This window comes from Zalophus californianus, chromosome 1, assembly GCF_009762305.2.
Source record: "Zalophus californianus isolate mZalCal1 chromosome 1, mZalCal1.pri.v2, whole genome shotgun sequence".
Classification (NCBI taxonomy): Eukaryota; Metazoa; Chordata; class Mammalia; order Carnivora; family Otariidae; genus Zalophus; species Zalophus californianus.
In genome coordinates, this window is record NC_045595.1 from 152,153,180 (window position 1) to 152,177,916 (window position 24,737).

Below are 24,737 nucleotides of genomic sequence, written 5' to 3' on the forward strand. Positions count from 1 at the left end.
TTAATACCCATTCTGAGGTAGATACTATTTCATTTGACAGAGGGGAAAACTGAGACCTGAAGTAAAAATGGCTTTGCTATAGGTCACATGGCAGCAAAGCCACATGGCTGGGATGCTAAGCCAGCGATCTGTCTCCAGAGCCCATGCTTTCAGCCACTGTATCACTCGGCTACATAAAACCAGCTCCTGAAAACAGTTACTTTCAGAGCAGGAACTAAAAACAGAGATCTAACACCAAAACAAAGCACTAGCAGTTCTTCCCCCTTAGTACACTTAACACAGTTCATTCCACCCACCCCCCTTTAGTAAAAGTTAAAATCTGCAGGATTGCAGAGTCCTTCTTAAGGAGCAAGCTCCTGGAGTGTAGAGACTGTGTATCTATTCTAAGTAACTTCTGCATATTACAGCATAGACACTTTGTCAGCAACACTAAGAGAGGAAACAAAGGCTCCTTTTTTTAGTAATGCTTATCTACTTATTTGTTAAATTTATATTGTATTTCAAATGGTATAGGAATTCCCTTTTTATTTTATTTTTAAAGATTTTATTTATTTATTTGAGAGAGGGCATGCGTGAGGAGGGAGGGGCAGAGAGGGAAGGAGAGGGACAAGCTGACTCCACGCTGAGCACAGAGCCCCACATGGGGCTCAATCCACAACCCTGAGATCTTGACCTGAGCCTAAATCAAGAGTCGGACACTCAGTCAACAGCCACCCAGCTGCCCCTACACACTTAGGCCTGTGATGTTTTCAGGACCCAAAGGCACAAGGGTTTTATCACAGGCCATTTGCCTCACCTGGTTCTTTCCTCTCCTCTTCCTAGTGATTCCTAGAGTATCCTTTTAAAGGGCTGCAAGAATAAACATACAACCTACAGAATTCAACTCCAATCTTGGGAAATTTTAAATCTAGTGTCGTAAAATCCAGGGGAAAGAATTATGTATTGATTGATCACTACAGATATAACGTCAAATATATAGATCAATCAGGAAAGACGTAAGTGTGTATTTAGATTTAAGGATAAGTAAAGTGAGCGCACAATAGCCCAGTTCTTGGTTAAAAAAAAGATAAGAGCAAGTCAGTGCCACTAGAGATGCCAGCACGTAATCTGTCAGCAGACTGACCAAAGGGAAGCCTACCCATTGGCATTCAATGGACACAGATTCCTTCGATTCACCAATGAATGTTAAGTCCAGAACATTTTCAGTCTTTGTCTTGTTTATTTGTTGATGAAGCATTTCTAGGAAGATTTAGCAGTGCTTCAATTTTCTTAACATCATCTTTGGATCGATTTTTCTGTAAGCTATTTTCAATTTCTTCAGGGAGGAGCTCAGTAAATTGTAGTCTGGCTTTGCTGTAATAAAAGAATGAAAAGAATATATCATGTACTGCTGTTTCTTAGTTCTTAGATCTTTTTAAAAAAGATAGTATTTATCCATTTTCCCTGTGCCTTATGAGCAAACATTGCTCCTCGAACTTCAAAAACGCTGTTTCTTAGTTCTTAGAGAGATCTTTTTAAAAAAGATAGTATTTATCCATTTTCCCTGTGCCTTATGAGCAAACATTGCTCCTCGAACTTCAAAAACAATGACTTTCTACACTCTCCTAACCTGTTCCACTCAAGGGCCGACTGCAATTCTCACATCACCAAAATGGACACTGCTATGGCAGCAGCTCTGATCCCTAAAATATTCCAGAGTTCCTGCAGGGGTATCGTGCAAGAACGAAAAGCACCCTGAGCTCAAGTGTGACCCTTGCAAACTGGCTGTCCTCTTGCCCTCAGGGCTAGGGGTGGGGATGGGGGGGCTGGTGTGAACCCCCTGCCACTCCATTACCTCTCTGCTGCCAGACCTTACCGGAACTGCGCAAAGGCTATAACAATGGTAAATTCAAAATGGAGGGCGCCTGGGTGGCTCAGTTGGTTAAGCGACTGCCTTCGGCTCAGGTCATGATCCTGGAGTGCCGGGATCGAGTCCCGCATCTGGCTCCCTGCTCAGCAGGGAGTCTGCTTCTCCCTCTGACCCTCTTGGATCTCGTGCTCTCTCTCTCTCTCTCTATCTCATTCTCTCTCTCAAATAACTAAATAAAAAATCTTTAAAAAAAAATTCAATATGGAAAAGTCAGATGGGACAACGCTACAGATGTATATTTACAAAAAATTAAAATCCAATTTCCAAATAACATAGATCAGTTCTTTTTCTAAATCTCGTATTAGTGTCTTCCTTTCTTTAAGTGATTATCAAGGTCATCCATGACTTTTTTCTCAACTCTTCATAACTGGGTTTGACCATTTCTTCTTCCATATCTCCATAGCCAGTTTTCTATATTTTCTGCTCACTAAGGCAATTTTTTATACTCACACTCTTTTTGACTTCTCCATAGTTATTTTCAAACAAAGAAGCAGGCATATAATAAGTTCTTAACTGTGTATTAAATTAACTCCTCAGGAATATCACATATATATCATAGACATATAAATATCTTATAAATTTTTTACCTTATTTCCTTCTAAAGTATTTCATTACTATAATTCAATTCGACTTATTGTTTTTAACCATTTTTGAGATTTCCATCTCTAAATAACTGATCAACTTCCCCCAGTTATTTTTCTGGTTTCCTTTTTTTGGGAGGGTACAATTATTATCTGTTCATATTTTTCCAACTGTAAATTCTTCTGCAACTTTCTGGATCAAATTCAAATACCAATATACTTTCCTTACCTTTCCAATTCCTTTCTCAAAGCTTCCTTTTCTTAAAAAAAAAAAAAAAAAAGTTTCTTATGACACCTAAAGAACTAGAAATAAGCTAACGCTTTCATGCTTTTAATTCTCTACATCACATTTTATTCTGGCATTTAGAATTTTAAGTGCTTTATTCTAGAACTTAGATAACTACATATCCCACCTACCCTCTTACTCTGGAGAAGAGGAACGAATGAAACAAACATATATTGAGCATTTTGGTGTGATTCTGCCCTCAGAATGGCTGAGAAAACAAGAGGGCTTGAAGTTAAGTAAAATATCCAAGGTCATGGAATTAATCAATAGCCTAACTGGGATTTAAGGTTTGTTTTCAAGGTCTCATTGGCTGCAAAATCAATGCTTTTCTCTAGAACCCAAGTCCCTGAACAACTGATCTATAGATATTAAGAATTTCCAAGTGCATATGTGTGTTTAGCACCAATGGAAGTTTCAAGTAAAAACATGGAAAAAAAAAAAAGACCATTTATCTATTCAACTATGAAAACAGCAGCAGCTTTCATCAGTACGCAGGAAACCGAGCTACAAGAATCCTTTGTACCAGGAGTGCTAGCTAGCAGCCTGTTACGGTGATCTTACAAAGAATCAGAAAGTCCACTCTCAGTCTGATAACTGGACCCCAGGGAACGACTAGATGGCACAGGTCAAAGTTTTCCTCCTCCTCAGTGGCATCCAGTCCATGAACAGCCACTATAACTACCTAAATCATGTGCATCCACAGCAAGAAGTGGAATCTTTGCATGTAGAGACCTAACATGCTCTGTATTGTTCATAGATGCATGTGTAAGCGGGGATATTGCCTTTTAAATAACGCCATGTGAAACTCACTCATTGCTGTCCACTTCCTTTAGGTAATTTCCTATGCAGTCAAGAATATAGAAAAAGAAAAAATATGCAACCAAGCGAGATTAACAATATCTTAAAAAAAAAGTATCTAAAGAATGATCCTCATCAGATTAAAAATAAAATTAGTATCTTTCATTTTTCCTTCATTAAAAAGATTAAAAGATCAGGTAGGGTACAAGTTGAAGAAAAGGAAACCCTTCTTTGAGATTTTATTTATTTATTTTTTAAAGTAACCTCTACACCCAACGTGGGACCTGCACTCACAAACCTGAGATCAAGAGTGCTCCACTGACTGAGCCAGCCGGGTGCCCCAGAAACTCATCTTCGAGTTGAGGGGCAGTTTGGAGGACCTGGATTAACAGAGCACCACGATGGCTAAGGAAGTCAGATACCCTCATCTTCACGCACTCCTTACCTCTCTTCCAGTCTCAGCTCATGGAGTGCTTTGCGATCCTTCTGTGTTCTCTCTTGGACAGTTTCACCACAGAACTTCTGAAATGCCATCAACAGACTTCCTACAGGTGTGCTGAGGGGGAAGCAGAGAGCAAGCTTAGGATGAAAGGGCCACTAGAGCGCACCATTGTGGGAGGGTTCTGCTGAGGCCTGAGAAACACTGACTCAGCCACTTGGTCCCTGCCAGGTACAGGGACTCTGACAAAGTGTCCTTGTCAAATGAAGAAAAATTATTAAGGCAATTTCCTTCCTGGTCTTCTAAACAGTAGAGAAAAACAATCACTGCAACTTCCTAAAATGAACTGGTATAAAAACAACAGGTCTATAAATTGGCTCTGTGTTTTATCATGAATGATAAACTGGGAATATATATATTTATGACAAGTTCTAGTAAGTAGCTTTACACCGAAGATTTCTCAGAAGTGAAATTAATACCAGGAATGGTACCAAACCCTGTAGGGGGCAGGAACTGTGGAGGGCATTTTGGTTGGAGGAAGGATACTACTAGCTTCTGGAGGCAGGACCACCAAAACATCCTCAAATTCCAAAGTCTGGCACAACAGTCTCACCCATAACGTCAATAGATACCCATCGGGAAACTGATTTAGATAACAATCATTACAGTAAGAGAAGAGGGTTTGGTTCCTGTGTTATCAAAGAGAAGTTTTTGACTCTGATATAACTTAAATTTCCTCTGACTACAAGCTCATTTGAAGCTCATTCAAAAAATTATTTTTGCTAAGTGGAAATGTCCATGGACAAATGGATAAAGAAAATGTGGTATATACAATGGAGCATTATGCAGCCTTTAAAAAGAAGATCCTGTCACATGCTACAACATGGATCAAACTTGAGGATGTTATGATAAGTGAAATAAGCCAGTTATAAAAAGACAAATATATGATTCCATTAATATGAAGTATCTAAAGTAGTCAAAATCATAGAAACAAAGTAAGTAGAAAGGTGGCTGCCAAAGGCTAGGGGACAGGGGGAGGGGAGAATTAATGTTTAATGGGTAAAGAGTTTTCAGTTTTGTAAGATGAGAAAGTTCTAGAGATCTTTTGTACAACAATGTGGATATACCTAACACTACTAAACTGTACACTTAAAAATGGTTAAGATGATAAAATTTATGTTATGTGTTTTTAATGACAAAGAAAAAAATTATTCTTGCTTCTAATTTCAACAATTTTTCCCTCCAAAACTAAGCTGGTATATTAACAACATAACAAGGGGTGCCTGGCTGGCTCAGTCAGTTGAGCATGTAACTCTTGATCTCAGGTCCTGAGTTCGAGCCCCATGTTGGGGGTAGACTTTGCTAAAAAACAAACAAAAAACACAATATAATAAAAATCATGTTCAGCAATAGATTATGACATGCTGAATTTTTAAAAAGAATTTAAAAAAAGAATGCATAAATCTACAGTGTTACTTCCTCCTAAAAAGTGGATAGAAAAAGGGAGGGTACAGGTGGAAGGAAAGGGAGAACTCCTCTATTCCGGTGAATGCCAACTAATAAAAACAGAAGAAAAGACAGAACTACCAAATAATTTTGCAACCATCTTTATAATAACTGATTACAGCAACAATTATAATAGATCATTAAAGCCACAAGAAAAAAGATAGCTGGAGAACAGGCAATTCAATCTTATCCAACAGATTTATTTATTTATTTTATTTATTTATTTTTTAAAGATTTTATTTATTTATTTGAGAGAGAATGAGAGATAGAGAGCACGAGAGGGAAGAGGGTCAGAGGGAGAAGCAGACTCCCTGCTGAGCAGGGAGCCCGATGCGGGACTCAATCCCGGGACTCCAGGATCATGACCTGAGCCGAAGGCAGTCGCTTAACCAACTGAGCCACCCAGGCGCCCCCAACAGATTATTTATTAATCACAATGTGAAAAAGATACCCTTACAGTGGAGAAATTTAGTAGATACCACCAAATGCGGTAGGCAGAATTCTAAAATGGTGCCCCAAATTGTCCTGCCCTAATCCTTCAACTATAAATATATTATACCCATGATTATGCTACATGGAAAAATTTTTACAGATGTAATAAAGGCTAATAATCAGTTGATTTTGAGTCAATCAAAAAGTAAATTATCTGGATAAACCCTTTAAAAGCAGAGAGTTTTCTCTGGTGGCAGAGTAGAAGTCAGAGAGATTCAAAGTATGAGAAGGATTCAACATGCTGGTTGCTGGTTTGAACATGGCGGGGGGGTCACTATGAGAAGGAATGGGGATGCCTCTAGGAACGGTGGTGCCTGGCTAACAACCAGCCAAGGAACAATGACTTCAGCCCTACAGCCACAAGGATCCTGTCCACAACCTGAATGGTTTAGGAACAGATTCTTCCCTAGAGCCTCCAATAAGAGCCTGCCTGACCAACACTTTGATTTTGGCCTGGTAAAACCCTGAACAGAGAGAGCCCATCTGAGCCTACTCAGACTTCTGACCTACAGAACTGTGATACAATAAATGGGTAGTGTTTCAACTTGCTGAAGTTTGTGGTAATCTGTCACACAGCAACAGAAAACTATTGCACCAAGTAATTAAAATTAACATCACTTATAATCGGTGATACAATATGTCTGTTGATGTGATACACTGAGAAGGAATCAACTTCACCTATATTGTATTCCTGATGAAAACATTTAACCTAAATCTAATCATGAGGGGATAATCAAAAGAAATTGAGAAATTTTCTGGGGGGGAAAAGGCAGTGGAACTGTTCTAGTTTAAAAGAATCAAGGGGCAACTGGGGGGCGCAGTCGGTTAAGCCCTGGATTCTTGGTTTCAGCTCAGGTTGTGATCTCAGGGTCCTGTGATTGAGCCCCAAGTCAGGCTCCATGCTCAGTTCAGAGTCTGCTTCAGATTCACTCTTCCTCTCCCTCTGCCCCTACTGCTTGTGTGCACTCTCTCTCTAATAAATAAATCTTTTTTTAAATAAAGGAATCAAAACCATAAAAATGATATACAATTGGATCCTGGGTTTAAAACATATATACATATATATGGCATTATTATAATAATTGAAAAATTTTTAATACGGACCCTACTTTAGATAGCTATATTGAATCAATGCTAAACTATTTTTTTGTTAGTTACCTTTTTAATTGACCTTTGTAATTCATACACCATAAAAGTCACCTTTAAAGTATTGAATTTAGTGGTTTTCAGTAGATTTATAAATCCATCAACCATCACTACTAATCCTAGAACATTTTCATCATCCCCAAAAGAAACCCCATACCTGTTAGTACACCCTTTCATTCCTCTCCCTTCAGATTCCGATAACCACTAATCTCCTTTCTGTCTCAAAGGGTTTGTATATTTTGGGCATACCATATAAATGAAATCATACATTTGTAACCTCTTGTGGCTGGCTTCTTTTACTTAATGCTAAACTATTTATTGTGATGAGTACACTGTGATATCATGGGCAAATATTCTTCATTTCATCCTGGGAGATACATGCTGATGTATTCAGAGGTGAAGAATTATGAAGTCTCAAAAGATTTAACCAAAAAGAGAAAAAGAAGTGTACATACATTCCACACATAGAGATATAAAAATGAATATGGCAAAATGTTAACAATTGGTGAATGTAAGTGAAGAATACATGGGTGTTCAATGTACTAAGTCATTCAACTTTTCTATAGGTTCAAAATGTTTCAAAGTAAAAAGCTGAAGAAGAAAATTTTTTACAATTAAACTAAACAAAACCCAAACAAAAACAATTTTAATAGAATGTGCTTGTTAATTGTTTCTTACTCTTTTTTTCCTGCTCCTTGTAAATACCATTGTTCAAACCACAAATAGTTTCAGGTGTTAGTGATAGCTAAGCAGTTTTTACTCAGTGACAGTTGGAAGGAAAATCAACCATCAGGGTAGACTTAGAATTTGACAGTCAAAGCCACTGACAATACAAGACTAAAGACCTTTTATAGGCTTTAAGATTTAAATTTGTTTAGAAATGAATGAGATTTTTAACAGGTAAGGCATTAATGAAGGTTGTGTTAATTTGGAATGAAATTGTGTTAACACTTACCCCAGCAAGGCTCCAATTATGCCACCAGCCACCAGACCATGCAGGCCCAAATTTATTCTAAAAAGACCTCCTGTGACAGCTATTTTAAAACAAAAAAAATCCCAATATTAAATTATCTTTAAACACTAGAATCTATCTTTATAATGTTCCTTCTATAAAAATGACATAAACCCCTAAGTTTTCTGAACCCAACATTAATATACCACCACAATCTCTTCCACACTGCAGGTTCAAAGGAAAACATTCCTTTTGCAAACCTACTTTCTCCATCTGTTCTAGGATCCAATCTCTTCTCGTTCAGCTTCATTTTTGCCCACCTCCTCCTAAAAATCTGTAATTTATTCACTTCCACCTCTTCTATTTCTGCCTTCTTCAAGAAAAACTTTCCCCAAATAAACAAAAACCCCTGCCGTTTATACCTTCCCCCCAGCCTCACCCTTTCTGTACTGCTACACGCCTCAGGCAGGCCTGCAAGTGGGCATTTGGCCTACAGTGCCACCTGGTGGTCAGTGCACAGGTCCTCTTTCCTTCCCACTGGAACGGCATCTGCACGATGTCATTCATTTTCCTCCCTCACCAGGTACAACACAACTAATGCCATCTCAGGTAGTAACATTTTTTAAAAAACATTTGAGATTTATTTGTCTTATTTAAGTACTATTCATCATTTTTTAATTTTCTAAGTTTTAAAATTAACAAGAACAAAAATTATCTTTAATTCTACTACCCAGAGGTAGTAATAAATTGGTCTTTTTTTTCTAGTCTTCTTTTCCAAAGCATTTTTAAAAAATAAGAATTAAAAAAAAAAAACCCTTTAGAATAGCCAAAATTTAGAACACTGACAACACTAAATGCTGGCAAGGATGTGGAGCAAAAGAAACTCTCATTCATTGCTGGTTGGAACCCAAAATGGGTTCAGCCACTTTTGAAGACAGCCTGACAGTTTCTTACAATATGATCCAGTAATCATGCTCCCTGGTATTTACCCAAAGGAGCTGCAAATTTATGTCCACAACAAAACCTGCACACAGACATTTATATATATAGCAGCTTTGTTCATAATTGTCAATACTTGGAAGCAAGCAAGATGTCCTTCAGTAGGTAATGCATAAACTGGTATATTCAGACACAGCACTAAAAAGAAATGAGCTATCAATAAAAGACACTAGAGGAAACTTGAATGCAGATTATTCAGTGAAAGAAGTCAATCTGAAAAAGCTATGTAACATTATATAACATTCTGGAAAAGGCAAAACGATGGAAACAGTAAAAAAGAAAAAAATCAGTGGTTATCAGGGGTTGGTAGGTGGGATGCATAGGTAGAGCAAATTTTTAGGGCAATGAAAATACTCTTTATGATACCACAATGATGGATACATGTCATCATATATTTGTCCAAACCCACAGAATGTACACCAAGAGTGAACCCTAAAGAAAACTATGGACTTGGGGTGATAATGATGCTTCACTGCAGGTTCTTCAATTGTAACTAATATCCCACTCTGGTGTGAAATGTTGATAGTCGGGGAGGCTACATGTAAGTGGGGGAGGGAGGATATGCAAAATCTTTATATCTTCTGTCCAATTTTACTGCGAACCTGTAACTATATTAAAGGGCAGGGGAGGGAGTATTGAGGCTTATAAGCTGTCAGCAGCCAAAAACCAAAAATGGAGTAAGACTCTATTACACATAACTATATTTTCTATGAATAAAGACAGTTTACTTGTTTTTTTCATTCTTGGTACTTTTTCTTTTTCTTACCTGAATGCACTGGTTAAAGTCTCCAGTATAATGCTGAATTCGACTGTATTCATCTCAAGTACCTGAATTACAAGTGTATACATCTGTGCTGTGTTCTCAGTCTTAGGGGAAAATCATTCAGTCTTTCACCATTAAATATGATGTTTGCTGCAGGTTTTATCATAGATGACCTTCATCAGGTTAAAGAAGTTCCCTTTTATTCCTAGTTTGTTAAGAGTTTTTATCATGAATGTTGGATTTTTGTCAAATGCTTTTTCTAAGCTAACCTTAAATTCCTTGGATAAATTCATTGGGTCATGATTTTGTTAAAGATTTTTGTGTATATACTTTTTTCTTTTAAAGTAATCTCTACACCCAACATGGGACTTGAACCCACAACCCTTAGATCAAGAGTCACATGCTCTGCCAACTGAGCCAGCCAAGTACCCCTGTGTATATACTCTTGAGTGATAGTGATCTGTAGTTTTCTTTGTTGTCTTCATCTGGCTTTCGTACCAGGATAATACTAGTCTAACAGAATGAGTTTGAAAGTGTTCCCTCTTCCTCTGTTTTCTGGAAGAGTTTGTGAAAGAAATTTCCCAAATAGCCATTGAAGCCATCTGGTCCCAGGCTTTTGTGAAAAAAAAATTTTAATAATTTAGTTTATTAATTTATTATGGGGCTATCCAGATTTTCTATTTCTTTTTGAGTAAATCTTGGTAATTTGTGTCTTTTGTTTTTTCTTGGTCAGTCTCGCTAAAGGTTGTCTATTTTGTTATCTTTTCAAAAAAACCAACTTTTGGTTCCACCGATTTTCTCTTTCTTTCCATTTCACTGAGTTTTGCTCTAATTTTATTATTTCCTTCTGTCTGCCTACTTTGGGTTTATTTTGCTCCTCATTTTCTAGTTTTTAAAGGTTGAAGTTTATATTGTTCATTTGAGATCTTTCTTCTTTTATAATGTAGGTTTTATAACTATAAATTTCCCACTAAGTACTAATTTGGGTGAATCTTAGAAATTTTGACATGTGCTTTCATTTTCACTCAACTAAAAATATTTCTAATTTACCTTGTGATTCCTTGTGGTCTATGGGTTATTTATAAATATGTTGTTTAATTTACAAATAGTTGTGGATCCCCCATTTTTTTCAGTTTAATTCCACTGAGGTCAGAGAACATTTTTTGTATGATTTCAATACTTTTAAATTTATTGAGACTTGTTTTGTGGCCTTATATATGGTCTAGCCTGAAGAATATCCCATGTGCACTTGAAAAGAAAAGAATGTGTATTCTGCTGTTGTTGGGTAGAGTGTTCTATTGATGTTAGGTCATACAGGTTGATAGTGTTGTTCAAGTATTCTATATCTTTGTTGGTATTTCCTCTAGTTGTTCTATCCATTATTAAAAGTGGCATATTAAAGCCTCCAACAACTATTACTGAGTTGTCTATTTCTCCTCTCAATTCAGTGTTTGTTTCATGTATTTAGGAGCTCTGTTGTTAGATGCATATGTTTATAAATGTTATATTTTCTTGATGGATTGGTTCTTTTAACATTATAAAATGTCTTTGTCTCTAGCATTTTTATATTATAGTCTATCTTGTCTGATACTAGAAGAGCCACTCAAGCTCTTTTCCTTACTGTTTGCAGTTTATCCTTTTCCATTGTTTTGCTTTCAACTTATTTGTTTCTTTGAACTAAAATATGTCTCCTGTAGACAGCATATAGTTGGAACTTTTTTTAATAGAGTTAATCTCTACTGATTGCAGTGTTCAATCCACTCATATTTAATGTTATTACTGATACAGCTAGATTTAGGCCTGCCATCTTATTATTTGTTTTTATATATCTTATTTAATTTCTTTTTGACCTTGTTACTCCTTAAAAAAGTTACTTTGTTATTACTTGCTTTAGGGACTACCCTATGCATCTTAATTTACCACAGTCTACTTCAGATCAGTACCAGTTTTATTCCAGTAAGATGTACACAGACTTTTCCAATGCAGCTCCACTCCTCTCCCATCTTTGTGCTATTATTGTCACTTATGTTATGTATATATGTTAAAACACAGCAATACAATATTATTATTATTTTATACAATCCCTGTATTTTAAAGAAGTGAAAAAATTAAGAAAGGAAAAACAATAGGTTTATGATGTCTTTTATATTAATCTACATATTTACCATTTCTCGTACTTTTCATTTCTTCCTGTCAAGTTACTATTTGGTATCATCTCCTGGCTCCAGCATACTTCCATTCCTTCCCTGTCATTTGTGCTATTAATGCCATATACAGTTTTAAACATGCTATATGTATAACACTTCAATTTTATCATTTTATGTATTACCTTTTATTTTTATGTATTGTCTTTTAAGATCAGTTAAGAGAAAATTTATATATAGACGTTTAATAATTATACAATTATCTTTACCGGTGCTTTTTTTTTTTTTTTAAGATTTTATTTATTTATTTGAGAGAGAGAGACACAGTGAGAGAGGGAACACAAGCAGGGGGAGTGGGAGAGGGAGAAGCAGGCTTCCCACTGCGCAGGGAGCCCGATGTAGGGCTCGATCCTAGGACCCTGGGATCATGACCTGAGCCGAAGGCAGACGCTTAAAGACTGAGCCACCCATACGCCCCTTTACCAGTGCTCTTTAATGCTTCATGTAGATTCAGGTTACCATCTGGTATCATTTCCTTTTAGCCTGAAGAACTTTTATAGTATTTTGTAAGACAGATCTGCTAGCAACAAATTTTCTTTCTTTGTTTATCTGCCGATGTCTTTATTTTTGCCTTCAATTTTGAAGAATGGTTTGCTAGATAGAGAATTCTTGGTTGATAACTTATTCTTTTCAGGCCTTTGAATGCCATTCTACGGTCTTCTGGCTTCCATCATTCTGAGAAGCAATTGGCTGTTAATCTTATTGGGGTGTTCCTTGTATGTGTTGTTTTTTTCTTGCTGCTTTTAAGATTTTTCTCTTTCAATAGTATAATTATTATGTGTCTAGGTGTGAATCTCTTCATGTTTATTCTTCTTAGAGTTTGTTGAGCCTCTTAGATGTATGGATTAATGTTTTTCATCAGATTTGGGAAGTTTGTAGCCTTATTTCTTAAAACACTTTTTTCTGCCTCTCTTTTCTCTCCATCTAGCATTCCCATCACATACCTGTTGGTATTTCTGATGGTGTCCTATAGATTGCTGAGGCTCAGATCACTTCTCTTCATTTTAAAAAATTCTGTCCTTCATGGGCACCTGGGTGGCTCAGTCGGTTAAGCATCTGCCTTCAGCTCAGGTCATGATCTCGGGGTCCTGAGATCGAGTCCTGCACTGGGTTCTCTGGTCAGTGGGTAGTCTGCTTCTCCCTCTCCCTCTACCCCTATCCCCAACTCATGCGCTCACTCTCTCTCAAATAAAATCTTTTAAAAAAAATTATATCCTTCATAAGAAACAATCTATATTGATGCATCTTCAGGTTCACCAATTCTTTTCTGCTATTTCAAATATGGTGTTGAGCTCCTCCTCTCCAGTGAACTTTTAATTTCTATTGTTGTATTTATCAACTCCAGAATTTTCATTTGATCCTTTTTTGTGATTCTATATTCTAATATAATTTTTATAATCATATAATTTTTTTTATAATTTATCTTTTATAATTATAAAAATATTTTTTGTCAAAAAATATTGACATTCTCTATTTGATAAGTCACTGTCATCCTACTTTTATTTCTTTAAAAATGGCATGAAGTCTTTTTGTCTGATATGTTCAACAGATGGGTCCTGTCAGAGACATTCCCAATGGCTGCTTTTTTTAATCCCGTTTTTGCATGTCTTACGATATTTTTGTTGTTGTTGAAAACTGCATGTTTTAGGTAATAAATTACAGCATCTCTGGAGTTAGCACATCCTCCACAGGGGCATGGCTATAATTCTTTGTTTATGTAGTACCTTGCCTGGACCAATTCTGTGGAGTCTTTTTTCTGCAGACTACAGCCACTAATGTCTTTGCTTAATTTTTATCTTTATGCCTGGCTTCCTAGGCATCATACTGGTATAAGCAGTCAGCCAATGATTCATCAGAGGTTATGCTTAAACATCTCAAGGCAGTAAGGCTTCCATCCTTTGCCAATGTATCTGTGGTTGAAGAATGCATTCAAAGTTTAGATAGCTTATGAATCTTTTCTGGCTTTTTCTTTTGGTGTTCACAATTAACCCTCACAATGAACCAAAGACAAGTAGCTTGCTAGAGCCCTTACCAGTCTCTCCTGAATGTGCATGAATACTTACACGTGTGCAACTTTCCAGAGTTCTAGGAATAAGTAGGATCTTACTAAAGCCCTCTTTGGCTGTCTTGTTCCCTAGCTATCCCTGTTAAGATTCCGCCTCCTCTGCCAGTCTATTCTTTACCCCAAATAGTATCAAAACCTCAGGTTAGCTGTGTGATATTATCCTTCCCTATTGCAATTATTTTCAGCAATACCCCTTGGCTTGGAATTTTCTGATCTCTGCTCCAAATAAAGTCAGCCACCTTAAGCAGCAGAAATTTGGTCCTCCAGCCTGTCCTTGTGAAATTTCTACATCATGGAGCTGTGGGTTAGGGGGCAGGAGCAGCCCTAGGCTGAGACTAGACTCTCAATGTTCTTACTGAGATTCAGTGGAAATTATGGATAAATGCTTACTGATTTGTTGGGTGTTTGTGGTCATCTTCCAGCATCTTTAAATGGTTGTTTTTGATAATTTTGTCCAATTCTATTGTTGCTTTCTGTGGAGAGGATTTACAAGCTCCTCACTCGGCCATTCCAGATGTCAAATATACATTTATAAATGTCCAGATGAATGCCAAATAATGAGAGGAGACATCCTTGACCTGATTCTGACTTCAGAGGAAATTACTTTTTGTTACACCATTAAGTTCAATGTTGGTTGCTGGTTTGAGAATAAAAACTTCTATTGTATCAGATGTATTTTTCTATTCTTATTATTTTTAAATAATTAAATAATTAAAATTAAAATTAAAATTGCAAATAATTAAATAAATAATTTTTAAAAAGATTTTATTTTTTTATTTGTCAGAGAGAGAGCAAGCACAATCAGGGGGATCAGCAGGCAGACGGAGAAGCAGGCTCCTCGCTGAGCAAGGAGCCTGATGTGGGGCTATTTCTACTAATTTTTACACTCAATTTACATTCAAGAAACATTTATTCTACTCTACCATGCGTCAAAGAGTTGTGATATAAAAGGTAAAGGCTTTCTCTGATATCAAGTAAGTCATTGAGTAGAGAAGCAAAACAAGTTAACAGCTACAACATAGTGTTATAAGTGCTTCAATTAAACTATTTATAGTAAATTATGGGAACACAGGGGAAGACACCTAAAAAGACCCAAAGATAAGAATAGGGGCTAGGAAGGATCTCTAGGGAAACTGAAGCTGACAGATGAGCTGAACCTTGAAAGATAGGTCCAATAAGAGCTGAACAAAATTGTCTGTGGGAGTGCGAAGGCAGGTTCAAGAAGAGGGACCAATACATGTAAAGCAAGATTATGTTGGGTTTGGGAAATCAAAGTAGAGTCATAAGGGTGGAGCAAGAGCAGTATATGGGGGCCAGATAAAGACTCAACATTAAAATGATGGAAAACTGTGGAAGAACCTCAAGCAAAAAAGTGTTACAATCATATTCGTATTTCAAAAAGGTAAGGCAACACTAGAAGTGGAGCACACCAAAACTAGAAACAGGGAAGTCCGCACAGCAGCAGTGGGAAGAAAGAAGAGCTGAGAGTCCATATACATTAAAGGAAATAATTGATAGGACTAGAACTTTGGAAAGAGGCGCATAAAGGGCAGAACCATATCACTGCTTCGCTTCATTGTTGTTTTTAATTTAATAGGCTGGATGCTAGAGAACATAAAAGCAGGAACAAGTATGGAAGCTGGGGGAGGAAAACAGAGTTTGGTTTGGATACAGGATTTTGAGCCTACAGAATACCATGGAAAAATGGTTGCAAATTAAAAAAGGGCAAGTTTCAGCTGCTCCAATGCTATTAATGCCTACTTCTAGTTTTATATTTTAAAATGTTTGCATTAAATGTTAAATTCAAATTATGTGTATGTGTATTTGCCTATGTTATACATATACAGAAAGAGAGCATGCACCCAAAAGAGAGCACAAGTGATAAAGCAAATGGGCTAAAATGTTAACAACAGTTCAATCTCTGTATATAAATAAAGGCTATATGGCATTCCTTGTATTACTTTTATTTTTAAAGCTCTTTGTAAGCTTGAAATTATTTCCAAATTAAACATTTTTTAAATGTTATGTGCATTATATGTATGTTTTTGTAGGTGAGAGAATGTACATGAGTCAGTGAGTGCTTGGGTATATATAGCACATAATTCACATTTCTGGAAATAGTATTTCAATACTATTTTTAATGTTCATTTTAAAGAGGTCACATTTACCAGAGGCATAAAGCTTTAAAATAAAATCCAAGCTCTTACCATGAAAAATCTCGTCCCTTTCTATTTCATTTCACCAATCTTATCTCAAGCCACTCTTCCCCTCACTCACTATGTTCCAGTCATATTATCCTGCTTTTGAGGAACTTTTCTTGGCTTAGAGCCTTCACCCTCAATGTTCCCTCTGCCTAGGCTACTCTTTTTTACAAGGCTTACTTCTTCTCATTTTTCAGGTATCAGCTTCAATGTCAGCCTTCTCTGGAGGTGATGAGCACTGGGTGTTATATGCAACTAATGAACAGTTGAACACTACATCAAAACTAATGATGTATTATATGTTGGCTAAATGAACATTAAAAAAAACAAAAAAAACAAAAAAAACCCTTCTCTGATCACCCTGACCATCCCATTGCCTCAACTATTTGCTACCTTCTATCACAGCAACCTTTTTTCCACAACCACATTAGATGGTAAAACTCCATGAAAACAAAGACTTTTTCTGTTTTGTTCACCAAGTACACCAAGGGCCAAGCACAATGCTCTTCATACATTTTGCATGAATGTTGAATGAGATGTGATGAGAAGTCAACGAAAGAATTCAGCAGCTCTGATTTATAAGTCCATAAATATTTTCCAGACCGTATTTGAGAAGACTGAAAAAACATAAACAAGAACAAAAATGTCTTACCTCCTGCAATGACAAAATGGCTTAGGGCATTTTTATTTCGGTACACATTTAGACCAGTGTTGACTGTGCTGGAAAGAAGAGGGAAAGAAGAAAACATAAAATTTAAAGTATATCCCCCTTACTTTCTTGATCATAATTTTCACTAAAGTGTTAGGTATTAGTTTAGACATGCCTACTATGTCAATTCCTGGTCTTAGTCTAGACCCCGTCAATGTGTTCCGCACTACTAATACGCCTCTCGGTTTTCTAGGTGGGCCTTCTTCTGCTGAAGAATGAACCAAAGAGCAGTCAAATTTCTGGAAAAAATTTTCACTTAGAAAAAGAAATGTAAAGAAGAGTTTTGCAGAATTTCTCTTACTTAGAAAACCTTGTATGTATTTGGATAATAGTTAGTAGACTTCCACCCATGGATGCAAAACTACATTTGGACCAATCTTTCACACAGATAGATAAAAGATCTTGAGGAAAAGGGTATTATGAATCACTTTCATGTGGGTATTTAGTTTTTAAAAATCTCACTTGCTCAAAAGATGCGCTCCTGAAAGAATACCAAGACGCTCTGTCACAATTCAGAAAGAACTTACTTGAATATAGTCACAAACACTGTAGTTCTCCAACTCCAGCGCCAGCCGTACCGGATGAAGCCTCGTGTGGCAGCACGATGTGCAGATTGCTAAAGTTAATGAAAAGCCTGTGAGGTTCCAAAACACCTTGATACCTTCTTTATTCTGAAACTGTGGCAGAGGGATGTTGGCTATGGATTAGGCAGGGACACCTAAACAGAAACACCATACAATCTCTAAAAATATCATTGTTTAAGTAGTGAAGCCAAAGCAAAAGTCCCATGTGCATCCTATTCTATCTGGAGATGGAAAAGGAACTAAGAATTGCTGTGTCAACCAAGTAATCTATCAATAAGGCATAAACTGAGGATCTATATGGCAAATGCCATGGCAGATATAAAGTCAGTGTTAGACATGCTTTTTATATTTGGGAAATCTTGGGGAAAAGAAACCATAAACTAAAAAAGAACCAACTAAATGGTAAATTAAAGGGAAAAGATAATAACACAGATATGTAGAAAAGGAACAGAGAAAGAGAAGAGAACTGATAAATTTACCATCCACATTCTACATAAAAGTTGTGTTAACATATTACTCATTTAATCTTTACAACATTTTTTTCAGGCAGGTGCTTTGGTTTTTACTAAAGCATAGACAGGAAGTTTCTAACCAAGATCACTCAGCCAATAAGGAATAAAGTCAGAATTGGAAGATAGGTTGTCGGTCTCCACAGTATTTTTTCATCACATCACCATGGAGCAAGTCTGGTATAATATCCTGAGGATATAGTCTAGATTTTGAGAGAATTCCTAAGTGTATCCTTAACTACTATACGATATTGGGCAAGTCAAAACTCTCTGAAGAGTATCAGTATGGATTCATGGTTTTTTTTTTATTTTTTTTAAGATTTATTCATTTATTTTAGAGAGAGAGAGCATGTGAGCAGGGGGAGGGGCAGAAGGAGAGGGAGAGAGAGAATCCCCAAGCAGACTCCCTGCCTAGGGCAGAGCGCAACTCGGGCCCTGATCCCATGACCCCGAGATCATGGCCTGAGCAAAAACCAAGAGCCAGACACTCAACCAACTAAGCCACCCAGGTGCCCCTGGACTCATAGCTTTTAATAAATAGGTGGACAAATAAATAAATATAAAAGTGTGTATGAATATGTGTATAGAAGTAGACATGAACACACACATGCCCTAATTTTGTCTACCTAGGGCCTAGAAGCCATGATAGCCTTGTAAGCAATGAGCATACCTAGCATCAAATCTTAGCTTTTAAATACCATTTTTCCACTAAAAGAAACTAGAATTCTTTGGTGGTAACTAATTCTGGGGCTGGTGCTAGAAAAGTAAAAGGTGAGTCGGGAGCATTCTGCTATGCCCAAAAGTAAAGATAAGCTCAAAGAATGATGGGGACAGATCAAAAGGACAAAGGACCTAGTTTGAAGGTCCCCAACTGTCCAAATCTAGGTCAATTTGAGCTTCAAGATAAATAATGATAATAATAGATTATGAACCTACAGAATAAAATAAGAATCCTTGAGTCCACACTGATATAAATAAATTATAAAGAAACAAATAGAAGAGGAGGGAAAGCTCTTCCTTAAAGCTGACTACTAACAAACAAATATAGGAAAGATGGAATTAGAAAATAACCATTTGGCAACCACCACAGTACTAAGTCTTTCAGGTAAGAGTCATCACTGAATGCTAAAACTAGAGCACAGAAATCTGTGGAAAAATAGGATATCCACATAGTTTCAAAATGTAAGTATCCATAAGACACTAGTTACAAAGGGAAAAAATAGTAATTTTACAGTGGATAAGCCTGGTAGAGACCATCTCAACCAAGTGTCTAAAATAAACATCATCAGTAACGAGACAAAAGATATCATGTGCTCCTGATATAACGTACTAAAAAGGAAACATCAATTCTAGGATAGTCCTGCTAAAACTCAAGAGCCTGAATCTAATCATGAAAAAACGTTAAGCAAATCCGAATTGAGAAACATTCTACCAAATATATAGCCCACAATCTTCAAAAATGTCACAATCAAAGTTAAAGAAAGAAACTGTTCTAGATTAAAAGAGACTAAAGAGGCATGAGAAGCAAATTCAACATCTGATCCAGAAATAGATGCTGGACTGAAAAAAATTTTTTTATTTACTTTTATATTAGTGGGATGACTAGCACAATTTACATAAATACATAAATAAAAGTACTATATCAGTGTTAATTTCCTTATCTGGATAATTATATTGTGGTTATGTAAGAGAACGTCTTTGTTTTCAGGGAAATATATGCTGAAGCATTCATCATGACTATACCTTACTCTCTAGCAGTCACAAAAAAATAATAGCATGCATTATACAGACAGAGAATGATATAGTAAATGTGGTAAAATGTTAACATTTGGAGAATTTGGGTGAAAGGTATATAGGGATTCTTTGCACTACTTTTACAACTTGTCTTTGAGTCTGACATTTCAAAAAAACCCCAAAACAATTCTCTGAGCTATAACTTCCTCGCTTATACAACAGAACTGATATACAAATCTAACAAATGAGTTAGCACTCTACAAACTGTAGTTATAAATGCTAATTGTCGTTTTAGTGCGAACTAGTGTCCTCCATGGAGGCTCTGTGAATGGGGTTAATATGCTATAACTAACCTTGATGATTTAGCTAGGGATTAGAAATTTATTTCAGAGAGTAGAGCCATTGTGGGTAATCCCTTTGCAGGTAAGAAACATGGTCTGACAAGCCATGTGTATGCACTTTAGCATTAGTACTTCCACTGTTATTAAGTATAGACTTTGTTCCTTTGCTCTGACATCCTAAACCCTCCCAACCCTCCTACTTGAGTAACTAAGTGTAAAATGAACTACTAAAATGCTGTGCCCTCAAATACTTTTAGAATATCAGTACTTACCACAGCATCAAAACGGTTATGATAAATTTCTGCTTGGCTCTGCTCAATATAGCGCTGTTTAGCATGAATAAAAGCTGGTATTCCCCCATATGCCCAGCCAATGATGCCTGCTGAAACTGCTGCCTTATAAATATTCTCAAGTTCCTTTGACGTTCTCTGTTGTTCGCTTAAGACATCAGAAAGACAACGTTGTTTGGGATTAGTTTACGGATACTGCTCTCTGAAAGACAGTATGTTCAAAATTATCCCAATACCAACATCACCGCATTTTTCATTATGGGCAGAATCTTCTGATAAGTTAAATCTTCTGATGAATTAAATAGCAGTTATATTACAAGTACTTCAAATCTATGCTGTTAGAAATTAGGCTATTGGTTGAATACTCTTGGAAATACAGCGATTAGAAGGGGCACAAGGGGAGCTTTTGAAATGCTGCTAACAGTCTCTCAGTGTTGTTTACAGAGCTATGTTTAGTTTGTGAAAATTCACTGATCAATACACTTACGTATATTTTTCTAGTTGCATATTATAGTCCAACAAAGCTTTTTCTCCTAAGGTGCTTTTATGTGATGACTATTACAACTTAACCACATCTCTGGAAGCAAGAAGAATTTGTAAGCTGAATGCAAAGATCAGTATTTCCCTTTTTGAAATTTTTAATAAAGATTTTATTTATTTATTTAAGAGCGCGAGAGAGACAGAGTGCACGAGCATGAGTGGAGGGAGGAGAAGGGGGTGTGGAAGAATCTCAAGCAGACACCCCACTGGGTGCAGAGCCTGACCCCAGGGCTTGTTCCCTGAGATCATGACTTGAGCCAAAATCAAGAGTCGGATACTTAACTGACTGAGCCACCGAGGTGCCCCGTCAATAACATTTCTGAAATCAGAATCAATGAGTTCTTTATAGTTCCTGCATCTAAAGAGAAATCTAATTTCTTAGAAAACTAATTCTTATACTTATGTCAACAGGAAAAACTCCTATAATTTGAATGCTGTATTTATCTTTTACAGTGAATAAGATCAAACACATTTACCTAAAAACTGGTCTATGGCAGAACTCAGAAGAGAAAATGTAAGAGCTTAAAACTTAACAAGCCAGATGTATATGCTTTGCCTTTTTGTTCTCTGAAAAATTCCATGACATAGGTGATATTTATCTCCATTTTATTGATACGGAAACAGAGGCTCGAAAAAGTTCTATGGTTGGCCCAAACAGCATTAAAGTCAAGAAAAGGCACAGTGGTGAAAAGGACCTAAACCACAAATGGCAACACGGTTGTGGTTCTGGTTCTGTCACCCACTGTTAAACGACCTGCAGCCAGATCACAATCTCTATAAATCTTAGTTTCCTCATCTACAATGGAGGGGAGCATGGAATACACATTACCGTCAAATTTATTTCAGCTCCAACATTCTGTGGTTAATAAAGCTGGTCAAAATAACCCTCCTCTGTTATATACTACATAGCATCTTTCACCAGTATCTCATTGGAAGGACAAATGAGAAAGGCTGCCTCCTTATCTTTAAAATAAAGACGAGGGGCGCCTGGGTGGCTCAGTGGGTGAAGCATGTGCCTTTGACTCGGGTCATGATCTTAGTGTCCTGGGATAGATGCCCATGCTGGGCTCCCTGCTTAGTGGGGAGTCTGTTTCTCCCTCTCCTTCTGTCCCTCTTCCTGGTTCATGCTCTTTCTCACTTGCTCTCTCAAATAAATAAATAAAACCTTTTAAAAAAAGATGATGAAATCTCAATAAAGCAATTAAATATGATTCTGCCAACAATCTCACAATCTCAGCAACATCATAACGCTTCAAAGTTAATTTAACCACTGGGTAAGTGTAGTATGGTAACGTACTCAATGAAAGGGCAAATTTTTCACCAGTAATTGATAAATAAATAAATGATGAAATGAACGAATGAATGAAATATCCTGAGTTTCATTACAGTTAATTCAATTTGAAGAGTGATCCTTTATTCTGAAATAACCTTATCCATTAATCCAGCTAATATCTTGTTTCATAAAATAAGACAATATTTGCTACGTTTTATATATTCCTTATTTGACAGAATAAAAATTTTACAGGTCTCTCTGCCATCTCTTCAACCTTCATTTTCTGGAGAGGAGCAGGGTTCATGGTCACAAAATATCAGTTTGGGATAAAGTGAAATACGAAAAAGAATACTGGAGCGGAATCTTGCAGATGTGGATTCCAGGGTCAAGTTTGACACTAATTAGCTCGGTACAATTCTTCTAATTTGTAAAACCAGGGGATTACACTAAAACTATATTCCCTAAGTATTCCTAAGAGCTGGAACATGTAATGAGTTTCACCCTTACCATCTGAAATCTGTCCTGTCAATCAACACAACTACCAAATGTCAGGATACAAGCTTGGGATACAGATACTAGAACGCCAAATCTTATTTAAAAATAAACCACATCCAGGGGTCCTTCACCCCAAGATGACCCAGGTTTTGGGACAGCTCTTCGCAGTCCCCTCCCCACAGACCCTAGGCACTTTTACTCTTTGACAAACAGGTCCCGGAGGCGGTCCCATCCGGATTCCGAGTAATCGGGCTCCGGGACGTAGGAAGACAGCTTCTCTCTCTTCGCGAGAGCCTCCGAATCGGCGGCCACAGCTCCCGCAGCAAAAACCCGAGGGAAAGTACTCCGCTGCCTGCAGAGGAAGCTCTGTGGCGCCGGCGGCCGCACCTCCATGGCCCTCTCCGAACCTGTGGACAGACACACGCTTAGGTTCTCAGGGCTCCAAGGCCTCCCGGAGAAGCCGTAGGAGGGCAATAAGGATAACTGCAGTAATGAGTGGGTGAGTACCCGTGCACTAGGCCCCAGCTAATCTGCTGCCAGACTCGCCGTCACCGCTCTTAACACCCTCGTCCTCCGTGCCTGTCCTCACTTTGGAGGACCTTGGATACACGAGACAGGAAGTCCCACCTTCACCGGGGCAAAAGCCAATGGGTGGGGCGACGGCGGAGCCCTAGTCAAAACACTTCCGGTTGGAGGCGGGACGAACCCCAGAGGTGTCAGGCCCGCCCCCGGAAGCGAATTGAGAGTGAGTAGCCACCGCCAGCACCGTGCACCCCGCCTCCCGCCCGGTTTCTGTGGGTTTCTCTCGGCTTCCTGGGCTACACAAGCCGGGTCTTGGGCAGGTTCCGGGCGACGAGATGTTGTCACAGGCTGAAGTAGTTTAGCGTATTTAAAAATCCGGAAATTCCACACAGATGAAAAAGAAAGTGCAGTATTCAATACAAGTGGAGAGGGAAAGGGAAGGACAATTTGCACAAATACAAGCCCAACCTACCTGTCACCGACGTGCAGAAATCTCCCGGGCTGGGCGGGGTCCACCCATACTCTTCAGTTCTGGTTTCTGGAAAGAACCGTGGCATTGAAGATGAGTCTTGGTGCCATATACACCGGGATTTCCAGAACGCTTTTTTGAAGAATCAGCTTTGGGCGGTTCTTCACAAGATGGATTTTACCCCCTTCAGTTGATATGCCTACTGTTTCTCAAAAGGCAAGACAACTTCCGGAATTTCTATCAGGTGTTTTTCTTTGATATTCCAGCAATAATTTCCCTTCAGTACAGCCTCTGCTAACATATGCTTCGAGGTATAATGCACGCATTTAAAATATTCCCAACCTGGTTTGTGTAATTTCATTTTACTGGCAACCATAGCCCCTTATTTTTTGCCAATCCCTAACCCTCCTTTATTCCTTTCTAGATGTAATTCAAAACTGCTACACTCTTTAGTAGAATACAACAAATAGAATTTTGGAATTTGATAAGGCCCAGAAGAGTGACTGACTACAGGGACTACCTTAATTAGTGACAGTCATCTGGGAGACAGGATTAGATTAACTTCCATCATAGCACTTACTACATTGCATCACAACTTCCTATTTACTGATGTGTCTCAGTAGACTAATTCTGAGTTCAGAGACCAGGTATATTCATCTCTGTATGTCCAGGTCCTAGCATTGTGTCTGGCATGTAGGTTGTTGAATGAAGAATTCAGATCCCCTTACTCCTGGCTTTGAGTCCAGGTTCCTGCTTATCCCGTATAGATATGGGTGGGCACCAAGATAAAGTCCCAAGGCCTGAAAATCCAAGAGAATGGCTGTGAAGTCTGCAGTCTACATGTAGAAAAAGTTAAATGCTTGTGATGATCCCAGAATCATTCTGGGATGAGGGAGGACTTGGAATTGTGGAGCAGGGATGTTGGGCAGT

General features: G+C 37.7%; 1 protein-coding gene across 1 annotated transcript; it reads right to left on the minus strand.

Annotated features, from left to right (window-relative positions):
* Positions 1-1,199: 1,199 nt before the first annotated feature.
* On the minus strand, positions 1,200-23,443 carry TIMMDC1 (translocase of inner mitochondrial membrane domain containing 1). The gene is made up of 8 exons (XM_027582187.1): positions 23,324-23,443; positions 23,016-23,223; positions 20,491-20,656; positions 17,578-17,666; positions 16,994-17,061; positions 8,113-8,191; positions 4,020-4,130; positions 1,200-1,353 (listed from the first exon to the last, which is right to left on the minus strand). The coding sequence occupies exons 2-8, from the start codon at positions 23,207-23,209 to the stop codon at positions 1,203-1,205; spliced, it is 858 nt and encodes a 285-aa protein (XP_027437988.1). The 5' UTR covers positions 23,210-23,223; positions 23,324-23,443; the 3' UTR covers positions 1,200-1,202.
* Positions 23,444-24,737: the final 1,294 nt, after the last annotated feature.

Excerpts from the sequence above, each read along its gene's own strand:
- TIMMDC1 (XM_027582187.1), bottom strand. The coding sequence starts at position 23,209 with ATGGAGGTGCGGCCGCCGGCGCCACAGAGCTTCCTCTGCAGGCAGCGG. Across the intron at positions 8,192-16,993 it reads CCATTTTGTCATTGCAGGAG|CTGTCACAGGAGGTCTTTTT; the intron begins GTAAGACATTTT and ends GTTTTAAAATAG. Across the intron at positions 4,131-8,112 it reads ATAATTGGAGCCTTGCTGGG|CACACCTGTAGGAAGTCTGT; the intron begins GTAAGTGTTAAC and ends CTTCCCCCTCAG.